We start from the raw sequence: 16963 nt of genomic DNA on the forward strand, positions 1-16963 counted from the left end.
AAATGAGGAATAAGGGGTGTGTGTGTGTGTGTGTGTGTGTGTGTGTGTGTGATGTTCACTTTGCATATTTTTAATGTATCTCATGAGAATATTTTGAGAGTTAATACTATGAAGTACTTTGAGGTTGATGGGCAATAGAGACAAAGGAATAGCCCAGTTGTAATTGATCAAGAGACCATCATTTTGAGAGTGTGTCCTTTAAAAGCTCTTAAATATGGCCAGGTGCTGTGGCTCACGCCTGTAACCCCAGCGCTTTGGGAGGCTGAGGCGGGTGGATCACAAGGTCAAGAGATCTAGACCATCTTGGCCAATATGGTGAAACCCCGCCTCTACTAAAAGTATAAAAATTAGCTGGGCATGGTGGAGCACACCTGTAGTCCCAGCTACTCGGGAGGCTGAGGCAGGAGAATTGCTTAAGCCCAGGAGGTGGAGATTGCAGTCAGCCGAGATCGCACCACTAGTGCACTCCAGCCTGGCAACAGAGCGAGATTCCGTCTAAAAAGAAAAAGCTCTTAAATATATATTGAACTTCCGTAGGGGCAATGATGTCTAATTCACTTTCAAACATTTCTCCTTTCATTTTGTTAGGATGAAATAACAGAAATGAAGAGAAAGTTAAAGATTATGACCCATCAGGTAGATCAGCTGAAAGAAGAAATCTCTGCCAAAGAGTCCGCACTTGTGAAGCTGCACCTGGAACAGCAGCGGATAGAAAAGGAAAAGGAAACATTGAAGGTACTGGCCTCATAGTAAAAGTGAAGGATCAACAGTTCATCAGTCCACCTGAGGCAGCCTCCAGTCTCACTGAAGGCAGCAAGGGGCAGGGAGAACAACCACGCCTGCCTGTGGTCACAGGGGCTAATTACCCAAACCGAGCACACAAGGCACCAGGAGGATGAGCTCTACCATCTCTAGGTCCGTGCTCCTTACAGGTAGTGCTGCTAGGTAGAATGGGGGAGGGGAGCGGTGGAGATGCAGACACACCCCTTTCATTTAGGCTGGCTATCATACATCAGTGGGAGAGAAACCAGCAGGTTGGCAGTGCCAAGAAGTCCTTGAACTTGCAAGCTCGCTACAATCCCTCTGCATTCACAATCAAGTCCAACCATTGTGCTCACACCCAACCCTCCCAGACTCCTCCCTGTGCCTTCTGTAAGGTGATGCTTTGTCCCCTTTTAACTTGGTGTGCATGTGACTTTTCTATCTGCAGTCTTATCAACTGGGTGTTAGAGCTCTATTCTCGCTTGGTTTGTTCTTGACCAGGTTTGTAGCTCACTTTACCTCTGTGGGTCTAAGAACTCAGCAGCTGCTCTTCCAGGGATATCTCTGTCTTCATATATCTTACTAAGACATGCCCTTAAAAATCTAGTAATTTGGAATATTGTATGTCTACTAACATAAGGACTCTTCCCAGGAATACATAGCAAATAATTATGCCATTTCAAATCCTCTAACCGAATATGTTTTACTATACACATCACTAAATCTAATGTGCTTTTCTTTTTCCTATCCAATCCAATAGATTTCCATTCCAATCAATTTGAGCAAGGACTAAAAAAAGAACTTCTAAGAGAATAATGCCACTTTTGTTATGAAAATATATGTGCAGAATACTCATGGGTGCTTAAGAGACATTTGCAGAAACTTTACAGCAAATTAGAGATTGGGTACCTTGGTTTCTGCACATACTACCTTTCAAAGATAGTCACTGTCTTGAAAATGTATATCTAGTGTTGGGCAGTTTAATGCCATATTTCCTAGATCCTAAGATGCTGTAGATTGAAATAGGTACTCTGGATTTAATAATGAGTTTTGTCAAGTTAATGATAGGTTTTCATGGAAATAGAACTACTACATGAAATTAACTTAAAGCTCATTTTGTTTGAGAAAGATTAAACTGTAACAAAAGAGCATGTACAAAAAAAGATACTGTAACTGATCTATTTACCTGTCTCAGACATTCATCTCCCCCACTCCAGCTTATACAAGAAAAAGAAGATTCTGCATTAAATGCTTTTATATATGTAAAGAAATATACATATATTTTCTAAAATTGGAAAATATCCTGCATCTTTACCCTTATACTCCTTGCTTGAAAGCAGAGTTTTAGAGAAAACAATTCGTTCCACTGTGGAGCTTGTAGTGGGGTGGGGTTTATTTATTGCTGAATAAATCGGAAGAATCTTATTTTAAACCTTGCTTCACACATGAGTGTTGTGGACTGTGTTAGCAAGGCTCAGTGTAACCCGTCTGGTGCATCATCTTTCCCTTTAAAGGGTGGCATTGGGTCTCATCTCTTACTTTCCCTAGCAATGCTCTATTCGAAAAATTAGTAATTACTCCATAATGGGGTCCAAGGTGGAACTAATGGCCTTCTACAAAATCCTGCTTTAGAACAAATGTCTTATACAAAATTATCAATGATTCCTAATTCCTCAGAGCTTCACTTTAGCTAATATTTGTTTCATTTATGGCCTCCGCCATCAGGTATCTACACATAAAGCTCCAAAGAAGGGTCATAATAAAATAAAATACAGGGTAATAGGGCCCTGTATCATTTGGACCTGGGCCAGCAGATTTGGTATCTGGTCAACATGAAGGATGATTAAAAGGCTTCTGCTCCAGAGACGTCTCCAAATAGAGAGAATCCTGGGTCTGGATGGCTTTGGGTCATCGATTGTAGGAAGATGACTGCTTTGGACTTACTGTGGAACTAGGATGCCCTTTCTCCCAGCATTTCTCATGAAGGCAAGAATAAGGAGCAGAGAGAGAGAGAGAGGCCTGCCTGATTTATTATTTGAGGCTATCCAAGGGTGACTTGCAGTGGTGCTCTGACTGGGTAATTTTGGCCTATCATTAGGCTCGTTTGACATTCTCTAGAAAAATATGACAGCTCAAATGTTGAGTTTTAGCCTCTTGACTTTTTTAGCCTAAGAATGAATCACATTTCACACAGGTCCTAGGATTTCATGCATCTAAAGTCTGCCAACCAAAACCCCGAGGGAAAGGGCAGATTTTCCAGTAACTTTGCTCCAGGAGACATTTATCTTATTATTGTGAGTTGTGTGAAGCTATGTGGGTACGTGATCCCTCCCAGAGGGACAAGCCCTTACCTGGTAGGTAGCCTGTGGATACCCGTGGATAGGACAACCCAATTCACAACTTCTCCATGCCGATAGACAAATGACTGTCCTTAGTAGGTCATCCTCATCTTCATTCAGCCCCTTCAGCAGACAAATCTCCTTCCATGTTTCTTTTACTTTTTCTGTGGCTACCAGGCTCCACTGATGCCTCAGGATCCTGTACACTGTCAGCACATTATGGTTATGACAGAATATCAATAGTCCTCTGTAGACGTTGCTGTGTCTGCATTCATCTGCCCATTCTGTCCCAGTCTTGTTTCATCAGCACTGAAGGAGCCATCTCATTTGGAGTGTCTGCCATCCAGTCCTAACAAGCCCCTGATTCTGTCTCGTCACTTTCCAATCATCCGACATGTATCTGACAGCACTTTGATTCTTGGTGAATAATTCAGCAGCAAATTCTCTAAGTCCAAAGCTCAGCACCGTATTAGGGTCTGGCTTCAGGGTACCATATTCTTTTACTTAGTGGACTCTGTAGCATGCCATGGATAGGGAGCTGTCATCCATGAGAGAGGGGGGCAGGGAGAGAGAGAGAGAGAGAGGGAGAGAGAAAACGCCTAATTATTCTCATGGCTAGAGGACTTCAGGTGGTATTATTTGTTTTGTTACAGTTAACCAGATGATTTCTGTGAAACTCGTTGAGATCATGTATGAATGGCAGAAATTCTGCAAGTATGACTCTTAAGATATGATTTATCCCCATAGCCAAATCTGGTTACAGATAATCCGTAATGTCTATTGCACAATTGTATAATTGTGGAAGCAGTGAATAAAGGCTGTGTCCTGCCATCTCATTACAACTTTATGCCACCAGCAACACTTGGATAGGTGCAGAAACCTCAGGTCCCACCTAGGGCTTTGCTTGATGAGCTTTTGGATGCATAGTGGTTGTTGCCATCCTTCCTGGGTGAGATGGCTCAGATTTACAACTGCTAAATGCATTAGACCCAAGGTATTTTGTTGATGTTAACAGTTGCTGCCGACATCTAATGCCACATCTTGTTTACAGCCCATAAATTTATGACATAAGGAGACCACTCAGAATTTTGATATATTATGAAAAAAGTACCTAGCAATGCCAAGTGCACGAGTGGTTTTACATTTCAGACAGATACTTTTACACACTGTTGATTGCATTTTAATATAACAGGGGTTTCATTTTGTTCTGCTGATGGATTCTGATCAGCTCTTGGCACTTAAGAACAGGGAAGTGAATGTTGCACATCTGGGAAAATAAAAGTTTTATTAAAGAAAGCATGAGGCAAACAGGTATTTTATTGCTGTCTTTGCTGTCATCTTAAATGATTATAGAAACAGAAAGCCTGGCTCTTTGCTCTCTTTCCTAACAGACAATCCCCCAAGTGGTAAATACTAGAAGAGATCTTTTCTCAATAAGTATTTCCTTTTGCTTATCCCTAGACCAGAACATATTTCATGAATGAACAAACAAAATGTCATAAAAGAAACCCTTGGTTTTACAGTAGCTGGTTGCATTCAGTTTGTGACATTTCACATCTATTGCTAGGTACACAGTATCTTCTACTGTTTGGACAAGTCTGAGGTGTAGAATTAATGACTTTTGGTTTTCACAGGATAGAGACAGACAGACCTTAACTGAAGTTGGGTTGGTTCAAAGGCACTTAAAAGTATGAGGTTTTCCCCATCTTGGTGCCATTCTGGGTAGGTGGGGGTCCAAATACTTGCTTGAAGGTAAAAATGGTTACTCTTTGCCAACTTTTAAGCCATTGACAAGTTGAAACCTTAGTATCGTCTCATCATCTCCCTTCTGATTCCAGCATGGGGGAAAGCAGAGCTCTTTCCCCTCATTTGCTGCTTCTTGTGCTGAGCTGGTCTGTGATACCCCTTGTCTATCCCAGTGGGCATGGAACCTCTCAAAGGCCTATTATTCTCTACTGTAATGTGCATACCTCTAATTCCCCCACTGCATACCCCTATATAATGCATGGCACACAAGGCCCTTCCCTGTGTGGCTTAGCTGTTTGCGAGCCTTACCTCCAGCTATTCTCTACCTACCTCTCGAATTCAGCCATATTGGCTGTTTCACTCTCTGGTGAACACATCAGGTACTTTATAGTTTGCATGCCTTTGTTGCCACAAGCCTGACTGTTGAATGCCCTGCTCCCACAACACATACCCTGCCATGTTGTCAATATCTGTCAACTGCCAGGGACCTGGCTGGTTCTTGCCTCTAAACCCCAGGCAGAAATATAAACTCCTTTATGTGTAGATACTTTTCACATAGGTAGATAGCATTTTCACACTGTTGTTGGTTATTCATCATCTTCAGTGGATGGCGACTCCCTCAAGTATTGCTTATCTTCTCTATTTGATTTAGAACTCTTGGGTGGTGACAGTAGAAGGAGCACAGGCTTTGGAATCAAAAGATCTGGGTTGGAATCTCTAATCTGCTGTTTAATAGTACCATGACCTTGGGCATGTTACTTGCTTTTGTCTCTGTAATTGTATTAAATGAGATAGTAGTAGCTATGCAAATGGTTAGTATCATGCCTTGGATATGGTAGGTCACCAAAAAACTTGTGGAGTAGAGGTGAATGTGCACTTTGATGAAACAAATTGTCCTTTTGAAACTTAACAATCCATGGCACCCTTTCTCCATAATTCCTATGATTTTCATATAAGTTTACGGGCCAGATTCAGGTCTGAGCTCTCTGAGAAAGCATCCCTGCTATCCCCAGTCTAATGATGTCTTTTTCTTTGGCCTCCTGTAACATCAGTTCATCATCTGTGTGATAATCAAGACACTGAGAAGTTATTGCCTGGACTTCTTAATATTTGCATAAAATTTATCTATGTTATCCTTTCATCTGGGTTGGCAGTGCCATAGATGTAGGATCTATATGTCTTTTTATAAGTGACATCCCTTCTGTTCCATCAGGATGTTTTACAAGACAGACAGTTGTTATCTTTGACTAGTTTAATTTTGCTCACAAAGGGTTTTCCCTTTGCTGTTCATGCACTGGTGGTGTTAGGGCCATTACAGGAGCTGGTACACACAGAGGCCTCCCCTGTCCTCACCCCACATCCTGCTCTGCACTATTCTTTGTGAATTATCCTGATGTTTAGCTGGCAAGAGATGAAGTGCTGCTGAATACCAATGAAGCCCCTGCTGCACATATATAGAAAAATGATAGAAATCCCTGAAGGGCACAACTCAGAATAAACATGATGACTGTAATGCTGTTTCTTTATGAGAGAGAGAGAGAGAGAGAGAGAGAGAGAGAGAGAGAGAGAGAGAGAGAGAGAGTGTGTTGTAAGCTTGTTTTGCTTGTGAGAGTGATCAAACCGTGTTAAACGAAACATCAGAGGAAAGAGTAAGAAGCCTAACTGTACGTCTGAATCCAGGCTCTGTCATCCTGGTTTGTGCTGTAATGAGTTGAAATTTGCCTGTATCTTCCACTCTTTGGTAGGCCGAGCTGCAGAAGCTGAGACAACAAGCCCTGGAGACCAAACACTTTATTGAAAAGCAAGAAGCTGAAGAGAGAAAACTCCTGAGAATAATCGCTGAGGCTGACGGGGAGAGGTTGAGACAGAAGAAGGAATTAGACCAGGTAGAGCACCTCCTCGTCAGACTTGCAGACCCTGTCAACAGACACGAGTATTTATATTCCACCCTTCACGAACCCTCATTCCTCTCTAAGCTCTGCCGACCAGCCCTATTGGAAGAACAGCAGCAGAGACCCATCTTGTGTTGATTAATTATGAAATATTCACAGCTTTATTTGACTTATATTTATGAACACTTCCCATGCATCAGTCACTCCTGCAGGCACTAGGGACACATTGGCCACCAAGACAATAAGGTTCATCCTCAAGGAGCTTGCATTCCAGTATAATACAGTGGCTCACATCGAATTGCAATTCATAATTACACGATTTGACCTTGACTGGGTGTTCACATGTATGTGTAAGATATGCCTCCCTCAAACCTTGTTACAATGTTGGTACATTACCCATCTAACATGAAAAAAATAAAAATAATAATTTGGGAGATAGAAACCCAAATGCATCATTTGGGTATTAGAAATTTAAATGCTCTAAGGGACCTGGTGGAGAGAAGTTGGCCAGGGCAAGACAGAAGGAAGTAGTGGAACTTGGCAAGCACTAGCCCACCATGAAGTCATTCAGATTTGAACATTTATAAAAATAATGGGTTTGGAAGTAAACCAAACACCACAGACATGGCTAAAGATCATTAGATGATTAGGCTATTGTTATTATTATTTTTGAGACAAAACCTCTCTCTGCCACCCAGGCTGGAGTGCTGTGGCACAATCTTGGCTCACCACAACCTTCTCCTCCCAGGCTCCAGCCATCTTCCCATCTAAGCCTCCCAAGTAGCTGGGACTACAGGCATGTGCCACTGCACCTGGCTAATTTTTGTATTTTTAGTAGAGACAGCATTTCACCATCTTGGCCAGGCTGGTCTTGAACTCTTGGCCTCAAGACCTTCAAGGTTTTGAACTACTTGATCCACCCACCTCAGTCTCCCAAAGTGCCAGGATTACACACGTGAGCCATGGTACCCAGTCTTGGACTATTATTATTAATATTATTAAAGATTATTTGTTGTATGGTGTTTTCAAAAACTCTAATGGGGGGGGGGTCCAGTGTTAATTGCCTAGCCAGCTTTTTCCAGTGCCCAGCCATGTGGTGCCCAGTACATGTGGGCATTCGATAGATAATCGTTGGCTAAATGAATGCTGCTACCACAGTGAAAAGCTGAGACTTTTCCTTCCCTGGTGGCCATGCCCTTTCCTACCTTTCTAGGTCATCAGCGAGAGAGATATCCTGGGGTCTCAGCTTGTTCGGCGCAATGACGAGTTAGCTTTGCTCTACGAGAAGATCAAGATCCAACAGTCTGTGCTGAATAAAGGGGAGAGCCAGTACAACCAGAGGTTGGAGGACATGAGAATCCTCAAACTCGAGATCAAGAAGCTTCGCCGGGAAAAGGGGATTCTTGCCAGGGGTGTGGCTAACGTTGAAGAACTCAGGTAATAGGTAATAGAACACAGGGCTGAAGGCACAATGCAGCATGGGGAGCTCCTAAAGTCAGCTCGTATTCATGCTTGTTGCTCATTGAAGGTCTTTATCAAGTTGTGCAAAATGAAGTGTACAGGATGAAGTTATTAACAAATAATGAGAACAGTTTTTCCGTTGTGCCCATGCTGTGTCACAAAAATGAACTGGCTTCCTCTCGGGGGGGTATGTGCGAATGCAAAAAGGTTTTCAAAAAACCATATTTTGGATTTTACAAAAGATGTTTAAGGAAATTAGTTACAATTCAGAATTTTTTTTCCCCCGCAATGAGATTTCTCGAATTTCTTTAATAAGTCAGTACGCAAGCAAGGGAGCATCAATATTGAAATTTAATCCTTGTAACATTTGCACATCTTTTTCTTGGAATTATATGCAGGAAGAAAAGAGGTGGAAAATGTAATTTTATCACTACTTGAAAACTTCGTTTCCTTAGAAGGCGGCCAAATTTTATATCTCACTCTTGATTTATCTTCTGCAGCTTTCACTTGAGCTTAGTGCGCCTTCTTCTTTCTTTAAATCTTGCATTACACGAGATCTACTTTCCCTTGGGGAAAACGTCATCATGTTTTATATAGGCAATTGCAGGAAACCAAATAAGAGTTCTGGTATTTTCTCGCTAGCTATCCTTATTCCCCACAGACTTGTAGATGAACAGTATCCTTGACCACCTGGGAATGAGGACGTGGTTTGGATCTGCTTTTCAAATCAATTGGCTTAGAAGATAGTTTGGATATTTAAATGCAATGAATATGTTCAGGGATAGCATGGTTGCCACTATCAAGGATGGATCAATACTTTTTGGGGAGAGTTGCTTGTATTTCAGATGATAAAAGTAGTGCAAATTCATTGTAGAAAATGTGGGAAACACAGAAAAAATGTAAAGAAGGGATTAGAAAATCACCCGTAACTTTACTTCCCAGAGATACCACCATTGACATTTTGGGGACAAATGGATTCATTCTAAGCAGCTATTGAATAGTCGCCAAGACCATCACTGAACTTGTCAGCCATGAGTTATTTTTATTACATACACAAAGGACCAAATTTTATTCATTCCTATTCAGTATTGCTAGTTTGTTGATAATATTTTTTATTTTTCTTTTCAGTGGGAAGGCAGCTTAATAAAGGCTGGAGGCAGGCTAGCATGAATTCCAATCTGTCTTGCTACCTACAAGCTGTGTGACCTTGGGCAAGTCACTGAACTTCCCTGAGCTTTAGACTTGTAGTCACAATTAAACAGGAAAACAAATCAGTCTGCCTACTACAGAGTCTAGTACAAAGCAGGCCATCAAATATGGTAGCCAATATTTCTGCCCTCCCCTTCTGATGACATTCTAGAAAATTGAAGTGTTAAAAATATGCTTTTAATTCTAAGCAGCTTGCTCTGAGCGCCCTGTTGAGTGAACATCATGCAGTTAATTCTAATGGTTTGTCTTGCTAATGAGGGGAAGTTGTATTATTGGTTTAAATGAAGCGATTAAGTAAAAGAGATGGCTTAGTGTTAGTAATCTGCATCCCTGCAGCAGACGAGGACAGATAATAATATCCTTATTGCCCGTGTCAATGCAAGTGCTTGCTTCTCTGCCTCCCACCATCTCATTCAATAGGGCGACAGCCAGCTTGCAAACACTGAGGGTGGCTGCTGCATATTACCTATCAACTAGAGAATCCTGCAGATTTTAGCAGTGTGTTTCAGCCAGAGTTAGTTATTTGGAACTTTTTCAGCCAACTCTGTAGTTGTGGAACTTAAGATAAAATATCATCACAAATCCTAACTTGGTGTTTCTCAGTCTGGCTGCACGTGAGAATTGCCAGCAGGACTTTAAGACCTATGAAGCCGGGGACCCATGCTAGACCATTAAACAGAATCCCTGTAGGGTCCAGGAGATGATGTCGTTTTCAAAGCTCCCCAGGTGATTTCAATGAGTAGTGAGGGTGGAGCTGTACGCCCTAACTGGTGTTAGGTTATCACCTGAGCCTCAATATGTTTGCCGTCAGGTGCTGAGTTTGTGGATTGTAGAGTGTTCATTTATTACCACTATAGAAACATTCAGAAACATTAAACAGTATATTGCAACTCTCATAATTCACCCCTGAAATGGTTTGGCTCTGCGTCCCCACCCAAATCTCACCTTAAATTGTAATAATCCCCACTTGTCATGGTTGGGGAGATAATTGAATTGCGGGGGCAGTTTCCCCCATAATGTTCTCATTGTAGTGATGTAGTGAATAAGTCTTGCAAGATCTGATAGTGGGTTTTCTTTATTAATGGGTGTTCCCTAGAGAAGCTCTCTTTCTTGTTGCCATGTAAAGTGTTACTTTGTTTTTCCTTTGTCTTTCACCATGATTGTGAGGCCTTCCCAGCCATGTGGAACTGTGAGTCCATTAAACCTCTTTTCTTTATAAATTACCCAGTCTCAGGTATGTCTTTATTAGCAGTGTGAGAACAGACTAATACAACACCCCCCTCTTCATTCTTTTCAAAAACTTGTAAATTTCTTGAGTATTCAGAATCATGACTCTGACTCTGAAGCCCTGGCACTTTTCTTTTTTAAGCTAAGCCAATTCTTGAGCTCTACAAGAATTAATGTCATCTGTGTCTTGCCCAGATTTAGGAGGCTGGTCCCAGTGTTCACAATATTCTCCCTAATTCCAACTTTTTATATAAGACATAGTGTGTATGCAACCAATTAAACACAGGCTGTTCAAATGGGTGGATAATTCTTTGCGAAATCAAGTTTGTCTTATTCAGACAGGAGTTTTTTCACATGCAAAGAGAATTCTTGAGGGAGAGGACACGCTGCCGAGCCCTGGAGGAGGAGCTGGAGAATCCCATGAACGTGCACAGATGGAGGAAGCTCGAGGTAACATCTGGCAGTGCGTTCTCCCCACCCCCAAATCTCTCCTCCTATCCCACGTGAAGCTTCTAACCTAAAGCGCAATGGGAAGCGAGGTTTTATTTAATGCTATGCAAAGTGTCACCTAAAATGTAAGGCTGGATCAGATGTGATTTGAGTTCTCTCAGAACCAGATGGTTCATTTGGGTTTTGTTTTAAAAGTCTCGCACAAAATCTTTTCTACCAGAAAAGAAAAGCCCAGTGAAAGCTGTGAACCCGCCTCACCAGTTGACATTTATTTTTCTGGCTTGGGTAGGTTTTGGTTAACTAGTTATCCCGAGGCTGCCTGTCAGTCTGGGATGTTCATGGCCTTTAACGATACTGGGCACCAGCATCTTCACCATCTTTCGATTGATCTTTGCATCCTTTTATTACAGAAATACCCTTTTGTGAACTGCCCTCTTTTTGACAGCATTATGTTAGCCAAGCCCTTTCTCTTAGAACCTGGGGACACAGCTAAATTCCCACTGGTAGGGGGTGGATAATCAACTTCATATTTAATTTTATTCAATGACTTTCTGATAATCATCACCACCAGCACTGAAAATAACAGTTAAAGAAAAACTCTGCTTCTTCAAGAAAAAGATAGCCATCTCCTTTAGTTGTACTTAGCAATCTGGATGCCAAAAGGGGCTTCAACTAAATGAATGATTAGGGTATTGGGAGAGGTAAGTAGGTCATCTAAGAAAAAGCAGGGCAGGCATAAGAAAGAAAATCAGCCAGGGAGATTTTCGTTTTTCATTTTTATTTTTTTCTTTAAGTATGGAAAGGACAATACATATTTTACATAGGGACTTTTAAGACGGAAAAAAACAAAAATTCCTTTATTTTTGTTTTTTATTTTGATTTTTTCCTTACAAGAAAGAAAATCAGCCAGGTAAATTTTTGCTTTCCATTTTTATTTTTATTTGTTAATGAAGAAAACATTAAGGATAATGTCTTACAAATTGTTATGTAAACATGAGGCCTGGATTTTAACAACATCCAGTCCTGCCAGGTGAATGTATGCCAAATCTAGTCCCAATAGATGGATACCAGTTGGCACTGCTCAGTGTTTCTTAAGCAAAGTCAGAGTCAATGACATCTCTCTCTTTCTTTTCTCTCTCAGACCCTCATTCCTTCCTCTTCAAATGCCAAGAGTGGTGTAGTTTACTAACCCAACAGTAATATGGATATGCCTGCAGAAGTAGAGATGAAGATTTTAAATTCATTTACTGTCACATTTGTTTTGCCATGTGTTTTCAGGCAGATCTTTAAAGTTGCTAATTCCCCATCAATTTCTATTTAAAAAATTAGAAAATAGAGACTCTGGGAGGCAGTTGAAAATATTTAGCTCTTAGATTAATTCAGAATGTCAGTAGAGTTGAAAGGGAAGCCTTGGCTCAAAGTCTAGAGGACAAATTCCCAATTTATAACTGTATATCTTGTTTGAATTGTACACAACTAGTGAAGGAACATCAAAGCTTTGTGGACTGATGATTCCGTTTCAGAGCTAAATGCCATGGTAGTGTCCTGCTGCCAATAATGAGCAGAAGTCCGCATCCTGGAAACCATCCTCGTCATAGACTGCAGTGAATCTTCCTGTTGACGATAACCAAAGGAGAATCCTAAGGCTGAGTGAATTAGGGAGCCCTGCCTCATTCTGTTCAAGAATTCTAGGGGCTGGGCACAGTGGCTCACACCTGTAAGGAGGATTGCTTGAGCCCAGAAGTTGGAGACCAGCCTGGGCATCCTAGTGAGACCCTGTCTTTACAAAAGAATTAACCAGGTGTGGTGGCATGTGCCTGTGGTTCCAGCTACATGGGAGACTGAGGCAGGAGGATTGCTTAAGCCCTCAGAGTTTGAGGCTGCAGTGAGCCATGATTGTACCACTGCATTCCAGCCTGGGCAACAGAGTGAGACCCTGTCTCAAAAAAAAAAAAAAAAAAAAAAAAAAGAATTCTAAAATGAAGTTAAACAGAGGAGATGGTAGGGTAAGCCTCGGAGCCTAGGAACTGAGAACTACAGCCTTTGGAGCTTGGCATAGTTGGGCTTGAATCCAGCTCTGAGCCTTACCAGTCTGGGTAAATGAGAGTTTCTCTAAGTCTCAGTTGTCTTTATCAGTATGAAAGGCTAAGACATACTGTCTCCTAGGGCTGTCCTGCAGCTAAAGTATAATGTTATATAAAAAGCATTTAGCATAGTATCTGGATGGTGGCAAAGAGTCAGATATCAAGCACAGTAGCCACCATTATTGTTATTCCCACTGGTGGAATAAACATGTTTACTTTCTATTTATAGAATAACTAGCACCATAGGTAAAACATTAGGAAAATTGCAGCCTGCTCTTTTGGGGATAGGTATTTATGATTATCTCATCTATCATACTTTTTAAAAAAATTCAAATTCTTTCTGTATTGGGTCTGCAGGTTTGCAATAGATTTTAAGAAAACTGGGTGCATTTTACATAGAGACCTCAGGGCTTAAAAGCTGATGATATCTCAGCTGCTATTGTGGTTCCCCTTGACAGGCCAGCGACCCCAACGCGTATGAGCTGATACAGAAAATTCACACCCTGCAGAAGCGTCTTATCAGCAAGACTGAAGAGGTGGTTGAAAAAGAGCTGGTCCTTCAGGTAGCATTTTTGTTTTCTGTACTCATTGTACATGCAGATTTCCTTAGGAGCACCATCTCCAGGACCACGTTCTCAGAATTAGTCAGTTACTTGGCAGCATTGCATGTCCCATATTTAACTGTAGATGGCAACAGTGACTCACACACAGAGAACAAGCACAGCCTGATTAATTGGTCTTTTATGTTGCGATTACTGATATTTCAAGAATTCTGGAAAATTAAGTTCAAGGCTAGACTTACTGCAATGGGTAATGTGAGCAACTCCCCCCACTTCTCTACAGTTTTATTTATCAGATTCTTTTAAACATTTTTCTTCATATCTTCATATAATGCAAAATGCTGTGATTTTGACTTTGAAAACAAGCTTTCCTATGGAGTATAAATGATCTGTTCACATGAAGATTCATGTGAGTGAAATGGAAGAAGAGATTTCTTTTTGAGGATTTTATGCAGTAAATTGTTCTGCAGCAAGTAGGCCTGTATCTTTGCAAGGGCCAGCTGTCATCATCATCGTCACCATCTTCATCACTGCCATCATCAATCATCACTTACTGTGTGCTAGGTATGCTGGTGGCTTTACCTACTTGGTCTCATTTCCTTTTTGCAGTTCAGGAAGCAGGTATGGTCATCCCCAATTGATGGCCGAGGAAGTTAGGGCCCGCGAGTTTAGCATGGATAAGAATGTCAGCTCTTGAAGTTAGATGGCTCGGTTTGGACTCCTGCCAATTGCTATGCCAGTTTAACTTCATTGCACCTGACAGTCTTAGTCTGTGTTATGGGACAATAACAGAACCTGTGAAAATGGATATTGTGAGGATTGAAAGAGTTTAGTGTTGTCCTTGGTAACATGGTGTCTACTAAATATGAGCAATGATTTATGTTACTTTGGATTCCAAAGCCCATAATTAATTAATTAATTTTTTGAGACAGTCTCTCTCTGTCACCCAAGTTGGAGTGCAGTGGTGCCATCTCAGTTCACTGTAGCCTCTGCCTCCCAGGTTCAAGTGATTCTCCTGCCTCAGCCTCCCAAGTAGCTGGGATTACAGGCATGTGCCACTGCACCTGGCTAATTTTTGTATTTTTAGTAGAGACGGGGTTTCACCATGTTGGCCAGGCTGGTCTTGAACTTCTGATCCCAAGGGATTTGCCTGCCTCAGCCTCCTCAAGTGCTGGGATTATAGGCATGAGCCACTGTACCCAGCCCCAAAGTCCATAATTTTAATCACTAGGTTAATATTAGTAGGAGTAGGAACTTTTGTATATGAGTAAAGGGCATTTGCTCCTTCTGTTTTATAGTCTACCTTAAGAGAGATAGTTACCCTAACATTGGGTATACAGTAAATAGCCTTCCAGAGTATCACAACACTGAATGGCCAGCAGGGATTTTCCTCTTCTCTTGTAGATTACTGTGGTGGTTGAGAGAGTAGACTTTGGAGTCCAGAAAGATCTGGTCTTAAATCAGTGTCAACCCTTGATCATTTCATTACTTTAAGACAATTACATACGTTTGACAGATCTCAGTTTTCCCATCTGTAAAATGGGGATGATAATACCTGTTTTCTTCATAATGGGAGGAGGATACTCTAGTCAGAGTACGTAATTTGGATAAGGATAGTCTTGTAAGTACATAGTCTTGTAAGGATAACCAATTAGTACGTGGCACTGGGCTTTAATAGTCCAGAGTTTGAGCTGCGGCTTCACTGATGCTGGCCATGAGTCATTTCCCATGTCTGTGCAGCTGGTAAGTGCTAGGGTGGGACTCGGCCCAGGCAGTCACTCCAGACTCACACTTTCTACCGCTTCACTACCTTGTCTGTTCTGTGATCATCACTTTGTTAGTTTTAAAAAGTACCAAATCTTACGTTTGCCAAGCCTCTGTATTGTCAGTTTGTTTTATATTTCATGGACTGCTCTGACTTTATTACTTCCTTCCCCCTATGTACTCTGGGTTTACTCAGTTCTTCTACCTATTTAAGGTTGATGCTCAGCTCATTGATGTTTAGTCTTTTCTTCTAATATAAATATTTCAGTTGTAAAATGCCCCTTAAAGCTGAGTGCAGTAGAACATGCCTATAATCCCAGCACTTTGGGAGGCCAAGGCGGGTGGATTGCTTGAGCCCAGGAGTCCGAGACCAGCCTAGACAACATGGCAAAACCTTGTCTCTGCAAAGAATACAAATATTAGCCGGGTATGGTGGTGTGCACATTTAGTCCCTGCTACTCAGGAGGCTGAGGTGGGAGGATTGCTTGAACCCATAGATTCGAGGCTGCAGTGAGCTGTGATTGTGCCACTGTACTTCAACCTAGGTGACAGAGTAAGACCGTGTCTCAAAAAAAAAGTTATATTTTAGTTCCTTTCCACAGGTTTTGATATGGAAATTTTCATTTAGTTCTAAATGTAGTATATTTTCAGAATTACTTCTCCTTTGGCAGTCTAAATAATACTCACTATTTCTCCTAATAATAATTAGGAGATATTTTATGACATTTCATGATAATTAAAAGTGCATTTTAAAATTTCCAAATATATATGTATTTAAGTTATCTTTTACTTACTGGCTTCTCACTTTTCTTCATTGTAGTCTGTGTTATATAGATTCTTTGGAATTCATCGAAACTTGATTTGTGACCAACTAAGTGGTCAGTTTTTATACCCAATGTCTGCTGTTTGAAAAAGATACATGCTCCCTGAATGCGCTGGGGTTAGTGTTCTATATTTGTTAGTAAGATCAACCTTGTTAATTGTATTGTCTACGTTTGTACTTTTCCTAATTTTCTGTCTGCCTAATCACTGAAAAAAGTTCGGAGATTTATCTATTTCTCATTATAGTTCTGTCATTTTTTGCTTTAAGTACATTTTAGATTATGATCATAAGGTGAGTATAAGATTACAGTTTTTATTTCTTCCTGGTTGGATTGCTTCTTTCATATTGTGTAAGAACTCTCATAATAGTATTTTTACTTACAAATTTGCCTAATATTAACACAACTCTATCAGCTGGATTTTGAAAAGTAGTTTTCCTACTTTTTATTTTTAAACTTGTGCTGTCTTTGCAGTTTCAGAAAATCTCTTGTAACTAAAAAAATCTTATGTTTGTCTTTGTGTTTAGTTTATGTTTATTGATAATTTTAGGTTTATTTCTACTTTCTTATTTACCCTGACTTTTTGTAATACTCAAAAAATTCTACCAGAGTTTTCTTTATGTTCTGTTTTTCCCGTTCACCAGTTTC

At 40.8% G+C, this 16963-nt stretch overlaps 1 protein-coding gene and 1 pseudogene across 2 annotated transcripts in view; both read left to right on the forward strand.

Moving 5' to 3' along the window:
• Positions 1-16963, forward strand: part of CFAP58 (cilia and flagella associated protein 58) — a 114122-nt gene that overhangs the window by 52337 nt on the left and 44822 nt on the right. For both annotated transcript variants that reach the window (XM_003922220.4, XM_074382852.1), the window contains exons 11-15: positions 589-735; positions 6593-6733; positions 7953-8176; positions 10975-11086; positions 13629-13733. In XM_003922220.4, coding sequence (XP_003922269.1) covers positions 589-735; positions 6593-6733; positions 7953-8176; positions 10975-11086; positions 13629-13733 — 729 coding nt within the window. The remainder of the gene's footprint in view (positions 1-588; positions 736-6592; positions 6734-7952; positions 8177-10974; positions 11087-13628; positions 13734-16963) is intronic.
• LOC120362584 (small nucleolar RNA U13) lies at positions 7032-7145 on the forward strand (annotated as a pseudogene).

Source organism: Saimiri boliviensis, chromosome 12 (assembly GCF_048565385.1).
Source record: "Saimiri boliviensis isolate mSaiBol1 chromosome 12, mSaiBol1.pri, whole genome shotgun sequence".
Lineage (NCBI taxonomy): Eukaryota > Metazoa > Chordata > Mammalia > Primates > Cebidae > Saimiri > Saimiri boliviensis.